At 33.1% G+C, this 15468-nt stretch overlaps 1 protein-coding gene across 3 annotated transcripts in view; it reads left to right on the plus strand.

Annotated features, from left to right (window-relative positions):
- LOC145249553 (katanin-interacting protein-like) overlaps positions 1 to 15468 on the plus strand; it is a 648058-nt gene that overhangs the window by 177078 nt on the left and 455512 nt on the right. For all 3 annotated transcript variants that reach the window (XM_080111227.1, XM_080111229.1, XM_080111228.1), the window contains exons 16-17: positions 5516 to 6119; positions 10053 to 10170. In XM_080111227.1, coding sequence (XP_079967353.1) covers positions 5516 to 6119; positions 10053 to 10170 — 722 coding nt within the window. The remainder of the gene's footprint in view (positions 1 to 5515; positions 6120 to 10052; positions 10171 to 15468) is intronic.

Raw genomic sequence — 15468 nt, forward strand, 5'->3', positions numbered from 1 at the left:
CAAACCTAGGTCTCCTTATTACCTGCCCAGGCCTGTATCAGGAGAGCCAATTCTAGCTTCGAATAGCCACAGAAGATGCTGCAGTCCACCAGACTAGATGCAAAACACCATTGTCTCATGAGACAGAAGGTTGCCATCAGCATTATATCAAAACTGATGTCCATGTTTAAACTGAGTTTGAGTGATTTAGTACGTTTGAACCTTTTAGCAATTTTACTACGACACCAATTAAAACATGATTAACGCCAGTTATATACAAAACACTGTTCTAACAGTTATATACAAAACACTGTTCTAACAGTTATATACAAAACACTGTTCTAACAGTTATATACAAAACAGTTTTAACAGTTATATACAAAACACTGTTCTAACAGTTATATACAAAACACAGTTCTAACAGTTATATACAAAAGACTGTTCTAACAGTTATATACAAAACAGTTTTAACAGTTATATACAAAACACTGTTCTAACAGTTATATACAAAACACAGTTCTAACAGTTATATACAAAAGACTGTTCTAACAGTTATATACAAAACACTGTTCTAACAGTTATATACAAAACACAGTTCTAACAGTTATATACAAAAGACTGTTCTAACAGTTATATACAAAACACTGTTCTAACAGTTATATACAAAACACAGTTCTAACAGTTATATACAAAACACTGTTCTAACAGTTATATACAAAACACTGTTCTAACAGTTATATACAAAACACTGTTCTAACAGTTATATACAAAACAGTTTTAACAGTTATATACAAAACACTGTTCTAACAGTTATATACAAAACACAGTTCTAACAGTTATATACAAAAGACTGTTCTAACAGTTATATACAAAACACTGTTCTAACAGTTATATACAAAACACTGTTCTAACAGTTATATACAAAACACTGTTCTAACAGTTATATACAAAACACTGTTCTAACAGGCAATAAAATTGGATTTGATTTATACTTCTGCTGACTGTTTTCTTTCTACACTTGATCTTTTATTATTATTTTATCCACAAGGGTAGATTGTTCTTGTTCCATCAGTGATGAACACATAGACGTTTTAAGTAATTTTTATTTTACTCTTAGCAACACCAGCATATGACATAACTATGGTAGATCACCAAAGTTAAGCAACATTGAACCTGGCCAATATCAATATTAACAGTGTAAAAATGATGTCACCTGAGTAGGATATGCGTGTATCTGGGAACCACTTGTGAATTTGATGCTAGTCCATAACCCGTCCACTCACACCAAAGCAAACAAAAATAAAATAAAAATCTTCATGATGTACATACTTGTGGCAAAAAAGAAAATTTCATACACAAAAAAAGAAATAATGTAAATTGATCAAATAGTTTTATTTTCATACATAAAATCGTTTTTAAACGATTAATGGAAATTCATAGGCATTACGATGATGTACAAAGTTAATTTTAAACTCTATTTCTGAAGAGTGTTATAAGGGGGAGCTAATCAGTGATGAATTTGAGTTTTTCCAATGCTCTTTCCCTACCTAGATTAAGAATAACTTTCTAAAATCTTGTCCATTTAAATTATTTGAAATTATCTCTCCTGTTCTTCAAACCCTTTGAAAAATAGCATTGAGAGATTGTCGTTTAGCCATAAAATTTGACTTTCTTTTTTTTAAATCAAACTTATGAATCAATTTATATGATTTTTGGTGCATGATAAATTTCTTCCATTATGGGTGCATACATCATAACATTTTTCCTTTATGTTTGTTTTTTCATGGGGTGGGGAAGTTATGGTCTAGTACTGTAAATTTAATATTCTGAGAGGAAATTGATTAAACCTGATCAGAAGAATGCATACCACACCAGGACAGGAGTATTGCCTGTAATAAGGACTGGACCATAAACCTCCAAAAAACTGTTACTTAGAGCCGGTTGTTATTTTTGAACCCCTTTATCCATTGCACCATGTGTCCATCTTGGGAATCTATAAATATAAAAGCGAAAATGTATGTATGTATGTATGTATGTATGTATGTATGTATGTATGTATGTGTGTTCGCTTTTTCTGTGTGTCTACAAAAGGCTTTTTTCAGAGAAGCGGTCGGTCACTTCACAACTTTTAAAAACTTTTTATATCACATATAAATCATAATATCTCAGAGTTAACAACGAAGCTCGCCTGTCTATTTAATTTGTTCGATTTCGGGAAGATAAATATTCAACATTTGTCACTCGCCGCATGTAGGTTAGTCTTTTTCCTATAACATCTTGGTAAAATAAAAATAAAAAAAGCGTTCCGCAGTAAATGAATACTATCTCGCAGTCAAACTTGACCTCATTAACTCATTAAAACGGGCACCTGCCAAATCCAAGTAATTAAATAAATTCAAACATGTTTCCGTTAGCATCTCGCGGTGGAGCAATCGTTAACATCACACGTTTTTTTTTTCACTGCTGAATAGCTATTGCTTATGTTGTCGTCGTAACGCTTGCAGAAAATGTTAACTCTATGACTTCTACTTCACGTCATTTACTGCGGGCACCTGTCAATTCTCTTAATTAAATAAATTCAAACTTCTTTCAGTAACTCATTCTTGCTGGCCGAGTGGTTAACGTTTAAATGTATATATGTATGTTTGTATGTCTTGCAAAAACTTTTGACAGCGGCGACGGATTTTCATGAGACTTATATCGTTTTGAAGCTCGACCATTCGGATGACAAATATTGAAAAATTGGCTAAATACGTTAATTCCTTCACTCTCAACTGGACACTTTTCTACAAGGAGGGAGTCACTTTTTTCACCGATATTTTCGAAAGTCATCTCTTTTTGATTGACTAGCCTTAATTTTAACCTTTGCCACTTCTGGTTTGGCGATGGGTGCAACAGCAAAAACATCACTTTTTTTTTTTTTTTTTTTTTCTTTTTTTTTGGCTCAACACCCACCTCCAAACACCCGGGCAACGCTGGGCACCCAGGCTAGTAAAAATAAAATCAATTGTAATTATCTTGTAATCAAATAAAAGTACTTGGAAACAGTTTTTATCATTCTGTAAAAACTCTTCTTTTTTTTTTGTTTTCTAGTCTTACAAGAAATGTTGTTAATAAGAATTTAATTAACGTCTTGTTTTCTCTGGAAGTAAAAGTAATTTCACGATAAGTAATTTGATTCTTGTTTTGATTCTAATTGGATTCTCATTTGAACTGACAAATGAACCTGGAAATAAGGAAAGAATGATGCCTATCTCATTTTCTTATATATATAAGCTGCGTGTTGTACTGTTGAGATGGAGTTAAACGGATCAGGATAAAGAAAGTTTGTAATGTGTTGTGGCCTTGGTGGTATAATCAACGGAAATTGTATTAACAAAAGTATTTAATAACTAAGCTCCAACTCCTGTCCCATCACTGCAATGGAATATGCTCTGATGAACTCGTTGCACATGTGTCCATTTGACAAATCTGCTTAGCAACAAAATCACACCCCTTCACTGTTGAGGTCCCTAAATGCCAAAAAGCTTTCTACTCTAATAGTTTCTTCCCTTGAACAGCTAGACTTTGGAATTCTGTGACTGTACTGATATGCAAAAGTTTAAATGTAATCTAAACCAACATCTTGCTAATCTTTCCTACGCATGGTCCCAAATAGTAGCCCCTTACGTCCTTTTGTGATTTGTGTATACCTTTTTTTCTTTTTTAATTTTGCCTTTTCATTTTCACCTCAAACAAGGCCCAGTGCCACTGATGTAAGGGACTACTAGCTACTATTTGGGACCAAATTTGCTGGGATACTATGTAGGGAGTTGAGCAGCAAGGTGTATGTTCACATTACACTTGAACTTCGGCATATCAGTACAGTTAGGGAAACAAGAACCAGGAAGGGAATTCCAAATCTAGCATAAGAACATTCAGATAGCATTGAGCCTCAGTAGGGAACATAGTAAACGTGGATAGTGAGTGAATCATTTTGATGTGAGTCAGTTTTTATTTTTTTTAGGTGAGAAAAATATTTGTATTGTTGCCTGTGTTAGTGTTACCTGATAAGGAGTACATTGCTAGTATCTATTTGATGATTTTGGTTTCCGAGGTGTTTTTTATACATACATAGGACATCAGGCAACTTTTGATTGTCCCATTTCTGTTCTCGTACAGTTAAGTATTCTTTACTGGATCCAAGGTGCTTCTGGACCAGGAGGAAGGGCTTCAGAAAAGAGGGAGGGGGCTCCATATCGGATCTCTCTGGTTTACAACTGCAGTCTGGTTAGTCAGAATCAAATATTAGTTTGTCAGATGCAAAGCTATTGATGATAAACTTCATAAAATAGACCGGCTTTACTTTATTATATAGAAGCAAAAAGATGATGATGTCTCTGTATTATTTATATGGCGCTACCAGATCAGGCTGCCCGAAGATATCAGTGTAACATTGTAAGGGAACCAACACGTTGTAGCTTCAGTCGCAAAGTTGACAAAAAATAGGAAGGAACTTGAACTCACTTTTTTCTGTTTTCCTCATTCTTCCGCCATGTGTGACTTCTCTCACGTGATCATCCTCTCTAATATTTTTTTATAGTAACATCATTTTGCATTTCGCATGCATTTGCATATGTGCTCTGTTATGCCGGCTTCCTGACTTAAAATGCACCAAACATTGATATTATTATTTTTTGCTTTTCATTTTGCACAACTTAATCCTGATCTGCAAAGCAAAATATAAAGAACTTTAAGCATAAAAACTTTTATCAAAACGACCAGACAGGCATAAAATAACCTAAATATGGTTTATCTATAAATATAAAAGCGAAAATGTATGGATGTATGTGTGTTCGCTTTTTCTGTGTGTCTACAAAAGGCTTCTTTCAGAGAGAAGCGGTCGGTCGGTTCACAACTTTTTAAAACTTTTTATATCACATATAAATCGTAATATCTCACAGTTAACAACGAAGCTCACCTGTCTATTTAATTTGGTCGATTTCAGGAAGATAAATATTCAATATTTGTCGCTCGCCGCATGTGGGTTAGTCTTTTTCCAATAACATCTTGGGGGTGGGAAAAAAAGCGTTCAGCAGTAAATGAATACTATCCCGCAGTCAAACTTGACCTCATTAACTCATTAAAACGGGCACCTGCTAAATCCAACTAATTAAATAAATTCAAATGTGTTTCCGTTAGCATCTCGCGGTGGGACAATGGTTAACATCGCATGTTTTTTTTGTTTTTTTTCACACTTTAATTTACAACTTTGCCTCAAGGGTTCGGATTCGATCCTCATACTTACTTTTTTTTTTAACCCCTCCCCCCTCAAACACCCGGACAACGCCGGGTACCCCTCGCTAGTATTCCATAAAACAAAACGACTAAACCAAACATCATGAATAAATATTTGAGGGCATAAAGAACTTGAAGCATAAAATCTTTTACAAAACTGACTGGATTTGGCATTAGATAACTCGAAAAGAGGTGGTAACGCTGCAAAAATAAGCCAACCAAACTATTATTTATTCTGTTTTTCTTTGTATTTTTGCAGGAATTAAACACTGGTGTGAAACACATAAAGATCTCTGTTGGTGAAGAACTCCTTTATGATGCTGACCTTGAAAAAGGTTGTGGAAACCACATTTTCACCAACGGCACAACAATCGACTTATCTACCTCTGCTCGGTCACTTCTACAACTCAATAATAATATCAGTCCGCTCTCCAAACGAAGCTCAACGGAAAGTGACCTTTATAATGTATCTAACTGCCAACCGCAGCTGTCTAGAAAGGCTTCTTTAACTCAAATCACATCCCCGTTAATGTCTCCTGTCCTTTCTGAAAGACAGCCAAAGAACGACGCGCAGAACGCCCCTCTTCTGTTTGATGATTACCTCAAAGACATCACGAAGGATAGCAAGGGTTTAAATCTGCCGCTCCCACCGTTAAAGAACCTGACTCCTCGTAATAGAGAATTCAGTTCCGATAGTCTGAGTAGAGAAAGTTCCAGTGATAGTTTGTTATCTGGAAAACATGGACATACAAACAAGGAAAGTCCGAGGGCCAAAAAACTGGATGTTGAAGGTGGTGGTTTGAGTCGAAGAAATCTGGACAAAGCAAAAAGTCTTAAACGTGAAGAGACCGAATTTTTGCCAGGTAAGTAATTTTATGCCACAAAACTTGCCAAACACTCGTGGCTCCTTCCCCCTCAGCGTAAATACCTCCGACTAATCTGACAAGCAGTAAAATCCCACTCTTATGCTGCTAGACTTTGGAATTCCCTCCCTGTTCCTTGTTTCCCTTACTGTACTGACATGCCGAAGTTCAAGTGTAATGTGAACAGACATATTGCTGCTCAACTCCATACATAGTATCCTTGCAAATTTGGTCCCAAATAGTATCTAGTAGCTCCTTACGTCAGTGGCACTGTGCCTTGTTTTGGGTGAAAATGAAAAAGCAGTAAAATCAAGAAAGAAAAAAAAAAGATATACACAAATCACGAAAGTGTTAGTCTTTCATTCCATGTAGGAATTCGTCAGGCTAACTAACAAATTTCGTTATAAAATAAAACGTAAACATTTCCGTCTTCCTTTTTAACCAAGAAACACATTTTAATATTTATTTTAATTATATTAATTATATTAATTAATTATAGGAGATACTAATTCTAATATATCTTCAATATGAGATGTTTTTAACGCTAAAATAAATTGTATTAAAATAATTTCCAATGTTATTGATAATGTTTATTCATTTACTTTTTTATCACTTGAATTACAGTTCTGAATTTTTTAGATGAGGGTTGATTTTTTTATATTACTGATTTTGATCGGACTATTATTCTCATCTTCACTGTTATTTGTGCAACGTTCTGGTCGGTGTAGCCTTTGCTCTTCATCAGGCATGTTGGTAATTATCTTGGAAAATAAAAAAAAAAAGAAAGAAAAGTTACTGGCTCTGTAGATGGTATTCTTGGAGCGTATGTGTGAAAAAAATTTGGTTGACAAAGGGGAGGCAACTCTAATAAAGTTTGACAGGGGATTATCTCGTTGCATAAATAACACTCAAGATGAGAACAATAGTCCAATCGAAACTAGTAATATAATTTTTTAAGGTTTCCATTTTGATTTCTAGTCATGGCATATGCTTTATTTGTTGGGAATTTATTATTTAGTATTAAAGCAATAAATCTTCATTTTTTAAAAGTAGTTAAGTGTGTCTTAATGAACTCAGGAACCTTTCTGTTGAACTTGAGAATCTGTACTTTTGAACGGAACCTTTTATTTAATCCATTGGATTAGCACGCTCTTGTTCCATCAGCCATGACCATGTAGAAGTGTTAAGTAATTTGCGATTGTATTTTTAGTGCTGCTTTTAACCTCCAGAACAGTTATGGAATTCAGCCGGTTCGCACCAGTTCATGCAAACTGATGCTTAAAAATATGAGTTCGGCGAACCAGTTGTTAAAATTACGTAAACCCCTATATTATAGTAGATTCTTTATTCTTATTAACATTTTCTTAGAACCTGTTCTTAAAAAATTTGAATCCCACCACTGCTCCAGAAGTGTAAATTTTCAAGTACTCTATCCATTTCACCACTGATCCTTGTGAAATCGGAGTGAAACATGGAAATAAGATGTGAGAATGGTACTCCTAAGAATCTAATATTAATCTGAATTTCCGTTATATCAAAATGAATAAATGCAAAAGTTGGGATCCTTTCCCGCACTAACAGTTATAAAACTAATTCAACTCTACACGATAGATGAACAATCTTTTTTTTTTTATATAAGTTGCTTATGTATGAGGTGCTTTCAATAAGTTGGCTGGAAAAATGATGGGATCCTTCTACCGCTCCAATAGATATTTTACTGCTGATACAATTCTCTCCCTATATAGGAGCCAGGTACGTTCAAAGATGGAGTACTGTTGTCACATCTGGGCAGGAGCTGCTAGAAAGTTCTAAATCCTGCCTTGACAGAGTTCAAAATAGACTTCATAGCCTAGTGAAGGATGCTCTTTTCCCTGCAACCTCTTTCTCACAGAAGAGACATTGCAAACCTGTCTCTGCTTTATCATTATTTTCATGGCAAATGCTCGTCTGAGCTCCAATCTATGGTCTCCCCTCATCAAACTTTCACAAAAGAACACTCCTCTAACTGAAACCACTACCAATAATTTCCCCCATTCTTTCTAGCTGACTACAATTTGGTCGTCTTCAAGTCCAATGTAAACAAATTATTAATGAGCCATTCCACTTAAGTAATCCAAGTTGCCAAAATTTCCACTATTAACGATTACTATGATATTGTCCCATTGACTACTGTACACTCATTAACCCTTATCCTCGAGTGGCCTTTGGGCTTTGATAAGTGGTGATGCCTATGTGAAAAAAATAAGTTTCCAGACTTTTTTTGTAGAGGCATTTAAAATTGCCATAGACTCTTAAAAATTCAGTATGTTATTGCTATACATCTTATGAGATGACTGACCAGTTTTTATGATTTTAGGTTCAAATGAACAGCTATAGCAGTAATCGGAATACATCCTACTAAAGTTTAACTTTACATGATAGACATGAAATCTTTTTTATATGATGTGATATTAGTCGCAAGGTTAACTAATTTACCTATTGGTTTTGAAAAGAAACATTGTATTAATTAACTATTATTATTATTGTTATTGTTTTTTTTTATTTTTTAATGTAACAAATATATTATTTTTGCAATCTTCTTTTTTTTTCTTTTTTTTAATTTTTTTTTTATTACATTTTCACCCCAAACAAGGCATATTGCCACTTTGATGTAGGGGGCTACTATCAGGGGCCTAAGTTTCAGGGGTACTATGTAGGGAGTTTAGCAGCAAGATGTCTGTTCACATTATACTTGAACTTCTGCATGTCAGTACAGTTGTGGAAGCAGGAAACCGGAAGAGAATTCCGAAGTCCTGCAGTTCTGGGGAAGAAACTACTAAAGTAAAAGACTTTCTTACATGTAGGGGTGGGACTTTGCTGCTTGTCGGGTTTCTTGGGGTATTTTTGTCGAGGGGGTACAAGTGCTTGTAGTTCTTCAGAGCATTCACCATTAAAATACTTGTAAAATAGGCAGAGGGATGCAACATTTCGTCGGTGGGACAGGGGCTGAAGTTTCACATTTCTTTCTGTAGAGGAACCGATTTGATTGTCAACAAGTACCAAACGTTTTTTCTAAATGGCAAATTGATTTCTTTTTTCTTTTTTTTCTTTCCGTTACATTAAAATTTATATCAAAATAAAAAAAAAATGTTTAAGTTTATCTTTTGACATGAATGAATGAGGAATGTCTTGTTTTCATGTGCATTATTTTATTTATTTGCCCAGTCGTAAAATATGCTTAAATATGATATCTCAATTCGTGCAGATTTTGTATTTATTATTATAGAGCAAATTCTCTATTGATTATTATATTGTACTCAATATATGAGTATATAGTTATGATTTCAAAAATTAAAAACAATTACTTTAGTGCCATCAGCTGGAATTGAAACCAAAAACATCCAACACTCCAGCCATAGTCATTATTTAGCACTTCAGCCTTCATTGTTACCATCTGAGCTATTGCCAGATGGATTAAAAAAGACTAAAAATTAAGCAACTTCAAGCTAAAAGTATATGCACAGAAGTTAGTTGATTTACTCCTGCCAAGGTCGACTGATTCTTTATCTATTTTGACTACTTAGTAGCTATTTTTACAGGCTAACACGCAAATCAAAAATGTTTTCGGGGGTTCAAATATCCTATATAGCAAGTTTCAAGTTTGTAGACGAAATATTCAGAGAGGAGTTTGATAGAGACTTTTTGCACACACACTGACAAGGTCACTTTTAGCTAGCTAGATAGATAGATAGATAGGTAGATATAAAATAATGTCTGTGTGCTAGAACGTTTTCATCCCAAATTCTATGCAATTATGCAGAATGTAGAAACTATGCATAAATATAATTTAATGTAATCGTGAAATGAATTCAGTCATCTAATAAGAAATCATAAAAAATGAATAAGTAATTAATTGATGATCGTTTTTCAAAGGAAAATGATTTTGTGTTTCAGATATTTTTGATTTCCAATCTTTGAGTCCCAGAACTCTTTCGCAACGAAAAGACAGCGAAACTGCGCTCTTGGACAAGGTGCTCATCTCACCTGACTCTTCAAGCTCTTTCTCAGATAAGTATGTATCATTAATTTATTTCATTTTTTTAATACATGTTTACTAGTGTCCCAAAGATGATGGCTACCTGTTGAAAGAGAATCTTCAATGTGATGATGTAGCAAAGATTTCACTATCCTCAACTACATTATCCTGACATCATCGTGTCAGTTTGTTGTTGGAGAAAAATCTAAAACATCCCAAAGCAGTGCTGGGAAAAGCTTTTTAAAGGGACATATAACTGGAGCAAAGCTATTCTGTTCTGGGAATTAATGTTATCTGTTCTAGAATGATATTCTTCTTGTTCTTTTTATGTGAAAGGAATATGTCTCTATCCCCACTATTATATGCGTTTCTGAGTTCGTTCCCTATGAACTCGAAATCAGCTCAGCCGATTTTTATGAAATTTCACTCAAAGGTATTCTATGTGCCTGGCAGTGTTCTTAGATAGGTTTTGTATCAGAATATCTTTGATAAATATCGACCATCGAAATAATTCAATTTTATTTTACACTTAAAGCCATTATCATCACACAAGCAGTAAGGCCAGGTATATAAAATCAACAGTAGATACTTTGATATGACAAGGGCGTGTTCAAAATAAATGTTTCTGTTTAGAGCACAATTGAAGCATGATACTTGACTTTTGTATTTTAAACTTTAATTCAAGCCATTATGTATAAAAAATAATTTTATAAAATCAACAGTAGGTTCTCTACTGTGCAATTTAGACTGCAAACTATTGTGAACTTAGTCACTTTGGGGAGGTATGTGAAACTTTCTCCTGGTGCAATGTGATGAGTCTCCAACTAAAGCAGGCAATCAATCGATTTGATTGAAAAGTGGTAAATTTCACCGACTTCGATGACAATAAAAATATGGGAGTGTGAAACATTTGTTGATCATCTTCAATCCCGGGCAACGTCGGGTTTCCATGCTAGTATATATATATATATATATATATATATATATATATATATATATATATATATATATATATATAATGATGTTTATTTATGCAAAAGTTATTAGCTACATATGTGCATACATATTTCTGTGATGATCTCTTATTCCACGTTTTCAGGCTCAATGAGAAAATATATTATATTATTAATAGACTCAGTCAAAGAATATAGAAAAAAAGTTTTTTCCCTAGCTTTTATGCCTGATGATGTGGGACATTCGATAAGAGATTGCCACAGAAACATGCATGCACATATGTAACTAATAATTTTTATATAAATAAAGCTCTGTTCATTCATTACACACTCTTTAACAATCACAAGTTTAAGTGGATTTACATCTAGAAAACTATACACTCTCTCTCTCTATCTTTATATATATACTAGCATTTCAGCCCGGCGTTTCCCGGGTGTTTTGATGTATCTGTTGAACAAAAAACAAGCAAAAAAAACAAAAAATGTTGTAGTAGGAAGGCAGGCTCGAGCCCGTACCGCAAAGGACAAAAAGAATGGGGGTAAAAACCTAACGTCTATGCTGTTACGACCACCGCCAAACCGGAAGCAAAATTTTTAAAAATTATGGCTAGACAATCTAAAGGAGAGGATAACTTTCAAACAAATCGGCGAAAAAAGTGCCCCCCCCTGTAGAAAAGTGCATAGTTGAAGGGGAAGATATTAATGTTTTTAGCCAATTTTTCGATATTTGTCATATGTAAGGTCACACTTTAAAATGATACTGATTTTGGTAAAATCCATCGCCTCTATTGAATGTTTTAGGCAGACATGCAAACATACATACATACATACATACATACATACATACATTTATATATTGGTAATTAAAATTTTTTGACCCAAATTGATGAAAAAGCTTGCTCTATCTCTGAATACCCTTTATGTAAAATTTCAAATATTTAGACCAGAAATTGAGTAATTTGGAAGAGACCACAGAGGTCAATTTTTTTTTTAACTTTGACCCCTATTATGACCCCTTAACATTTATTGTTTTGAGCTCAAATCAAGTTATTATGTCCAAGGAACCTATATCTAAAATTTCAAATGTGTAGACCCAAAGTTGTCAGAGAAGTTTGGTAGAGTTCTCAACGGTCAAATCGTTGAACTTTGACGCCTTAACAGCCAAATTTCTGGCCAAAAACCGATCACATCAATTTTCCCAAATCTCAGTAACCTGTATATCAAATTTCGAGTCTGTAGACTAAAAATTGACAGAGTTATTGCGTAGGGAAATGTACACACACACACACACACACACACACACACACACAGACACTTTCACGTTTATATATATATATATATATATATATATATATATATATATATATATATATATATATATATATATATATATATAAAACAATAAGAGGGGAAAATGAAGTTACAAAAACTATATATTGGTGAATATAGAATGGTTCATTTATTTAATAAAGGTATACAAACATTTAGTTGGGGGATAGTGGGGACTCTTTATACCAAGCTATTTCAAAGCCTAATTATTCTCATCAGAAGAGTAGAAAAGATGCTGGGTACCATAATGGGGATGTGACGTCTAGCGTGGGATTCATCAGGAACGAAATAAATTAATGAAAATATTGATGTTGTTAGGGGGAATTATATAGAATTCTACGATAAAGGAGGAACAAATTATATAATTTTTGTTTCTTCATTTACTTATTGTTTCCTATATAAGCTCCAATGAAATTTGTTGAGCTTTATGTTATCCCGTCTCTTCTTATAGAATTGAATTTACTCTCTTCTTCTAACTCACTAAGCTATATATATATATATATATATATATATATATATATATATATATATATATATATATATATATATATATATATATATATATATAGTAAAACTCCTTTAATTTGAACTTCCTCTAAAGTTGGACTTCCTTTCATTTGGACTTCTTCTAAACCTAGACTTTCTCTAAACTTGAATTGTATTAGCATATTTGATGCGGAGTTGCAGTAAAACTGTTTACATGGTTTAATCAGATATTGCGCAGAAATGTTAATATTGGTACTATGTAATTAATGTAGATTAGTTATGGATAATTAATTTATACTAACTGTAATTTTTTTTTTCAGATTGCTATATTTAAAATAGTGTAAAACAACCCATCACAATGGCTTGCAACTCTAAAAGAAAATAAGTGACACTGACTTCACTCGAAAAACGTCAAATTATAGAAAAATTAGATGCTGGAGTTGAAAATTGCGTTATATTGTGAGATTATAAGATTGGAAGAAGTATACTGTTTTACATCAAAAAGAAATAGGAGGAAATATTGAAGGCTGCTCCTTTCTCTTCAAATAAAAGAAGGACTCTTCGCGGACCAAAGCAAGTTGAATTCGATCAAATATTGCATGAGTGGTTTGTAGCAAAACGGAATGAAGGTGTAGCAATATCTGGGCCCATGTTAATTGCTAAAGCAAAATCTCTTAAGAAAAGAGTTGAATATCGCAGATGATATGAAATTCAGTGAAGGCTGGGGTAGGAGCTTTAAGAGTATACATGCTATAAGACAATTAACAATGTCAGACGAACAACGGTCTGCTGATACACATGGAGCATCAAATTATTGTGACAAATTTAAAACGATAATTGCTGATTATGGTTTAAAACCAGAGGATGTTTAAAACGCTGATGAAAGTGGCGTAAATTGGAAGTGCTTACCTACAAAAACATTAGCCGGATCCGAGGAGCAGAAAATAAAAGGATTCAAATTAAATAAAGAAAAACTAACAGTGATGGTATGCGCTAATGCTTCTGGAACTCATAAACTTAAGCTTCTTGTCATCGGCAAATCAAAGTGTCCCCGAGCATTGAAAGGAGTTTCGCCTTTGCCATTATCCTATTATTCTTCACGAAATGGATGGATGAATCAACAGTTGTTTAAAAAATGATTTTTGCAAGAATTTGTGCCAATTGTTCAGAGGCGTTTTCTTGAATTAGGTAAACCTGATTCAAAGTGCTTGCTTCTGTTGGACGATTGTAGAGCACATCCTCCTGAGTCAGAACTAGTGTCATCTTGCGGGAATATTTTTGTGTGCTACTTACCACCTAATGTGACTTCTATCATCCAACCTATGGATCAAAGGATTATTTGGAACTTAAAATGTTTCTACAGAAATGATTTCATAATGAATATGATGAATAGTACCGTGAGTATAAGTGATTTTCAGCGCCATTTTACTATCAAAGATGCCATATTTTCTCTCGCAAGTGCATGGAATCAAGTTCGAGCAAGCACATTAACAAAAGCATGGGGTAAATTATGGCCAGCGCCAAAGGCTTCTGAACTGAAAGAATCACAGAATACATCTGGTCTAGAAAAAATTCTTGAAACCAAACGGTTATCGACCAACCATGCTGGGATGATGCAGAAAAGTCTATGGAGACGGTTATAAAATTTCTAGAAAAAAGTCCTTACTTTAGTGACAACTATGTTTTGCAAACAATATCACTCCGAAGAGATATAATCATAAAGAAGCTACAGAACCAAGAAATTGTAGATTTTCTTCATCGCTTACGGAATACAATGGTAGCGCCTGAGAGCTCAATCGATGAAAATAGAAACTGCAATGAGTCTCATTCAATGAATAACTAAAAAAACTGTATTTTACATAAATGTATGATTTCTGTAGATAATAACTTAGATAATAAATACCTAACTAGTAAGAGTAGATTTATTTTCAATGTTTTTGTTCCTGGTAATAATATTTAACAATTCTTACTTGCAATATATCGTAAACTCAACTTAATATATACTTGAAGTATCATATAGAAATGAATTTCATTTACTATTTCTTAATTCTTAGAAAATTAAAGTTAACTGCAACACATTTTTTACCACAAAACTTGAATAGCATTCTCTAATTTGAATGAAGCGGATGTTCAAATTATAGGAGTTATATATAACATATATATATATATATATATATATATATATATATATATATATATAATATGCATATATATATATATATATAATATGCATATATATATATATATATATATAATATGCATATATATATATATATATAATATGCATATATATATATACATATATATATACATATATATATATAGAGAGAGAGAGATATAAAAAGAAACAAACAAATTTTTATTTATCTATTTTGTCGGAATACTATTTCCATTATTTTCATCATATATATATATATATATATATATAAAAAATCCATTTTCAGTTGGATTGTATATTCGTCGGTTTGTACGGTGATTTATTTGGAAAATTATGTGTGAGTTTGTCAACTTTATTGTCATGTGCTGCAGAAGTATGAGTCTAAAACAAACTTTTTATTTAAAAAAA

Source organism: Euprymna scolopes, chromosome 28 (genome assembly GCF_053919585.1).
Source record: "Euprymna scolopes isolate OS-2025 chromosome 28, ASM5391958v1, whole genome shotgun sequence".
Classification (NCBI taxonomy): Eukaryota; Metazoa; Mollusca; class Cephalopoda; order Sepiida; family Sepiolidae; genus Euprymna; species Euprymna scolopes.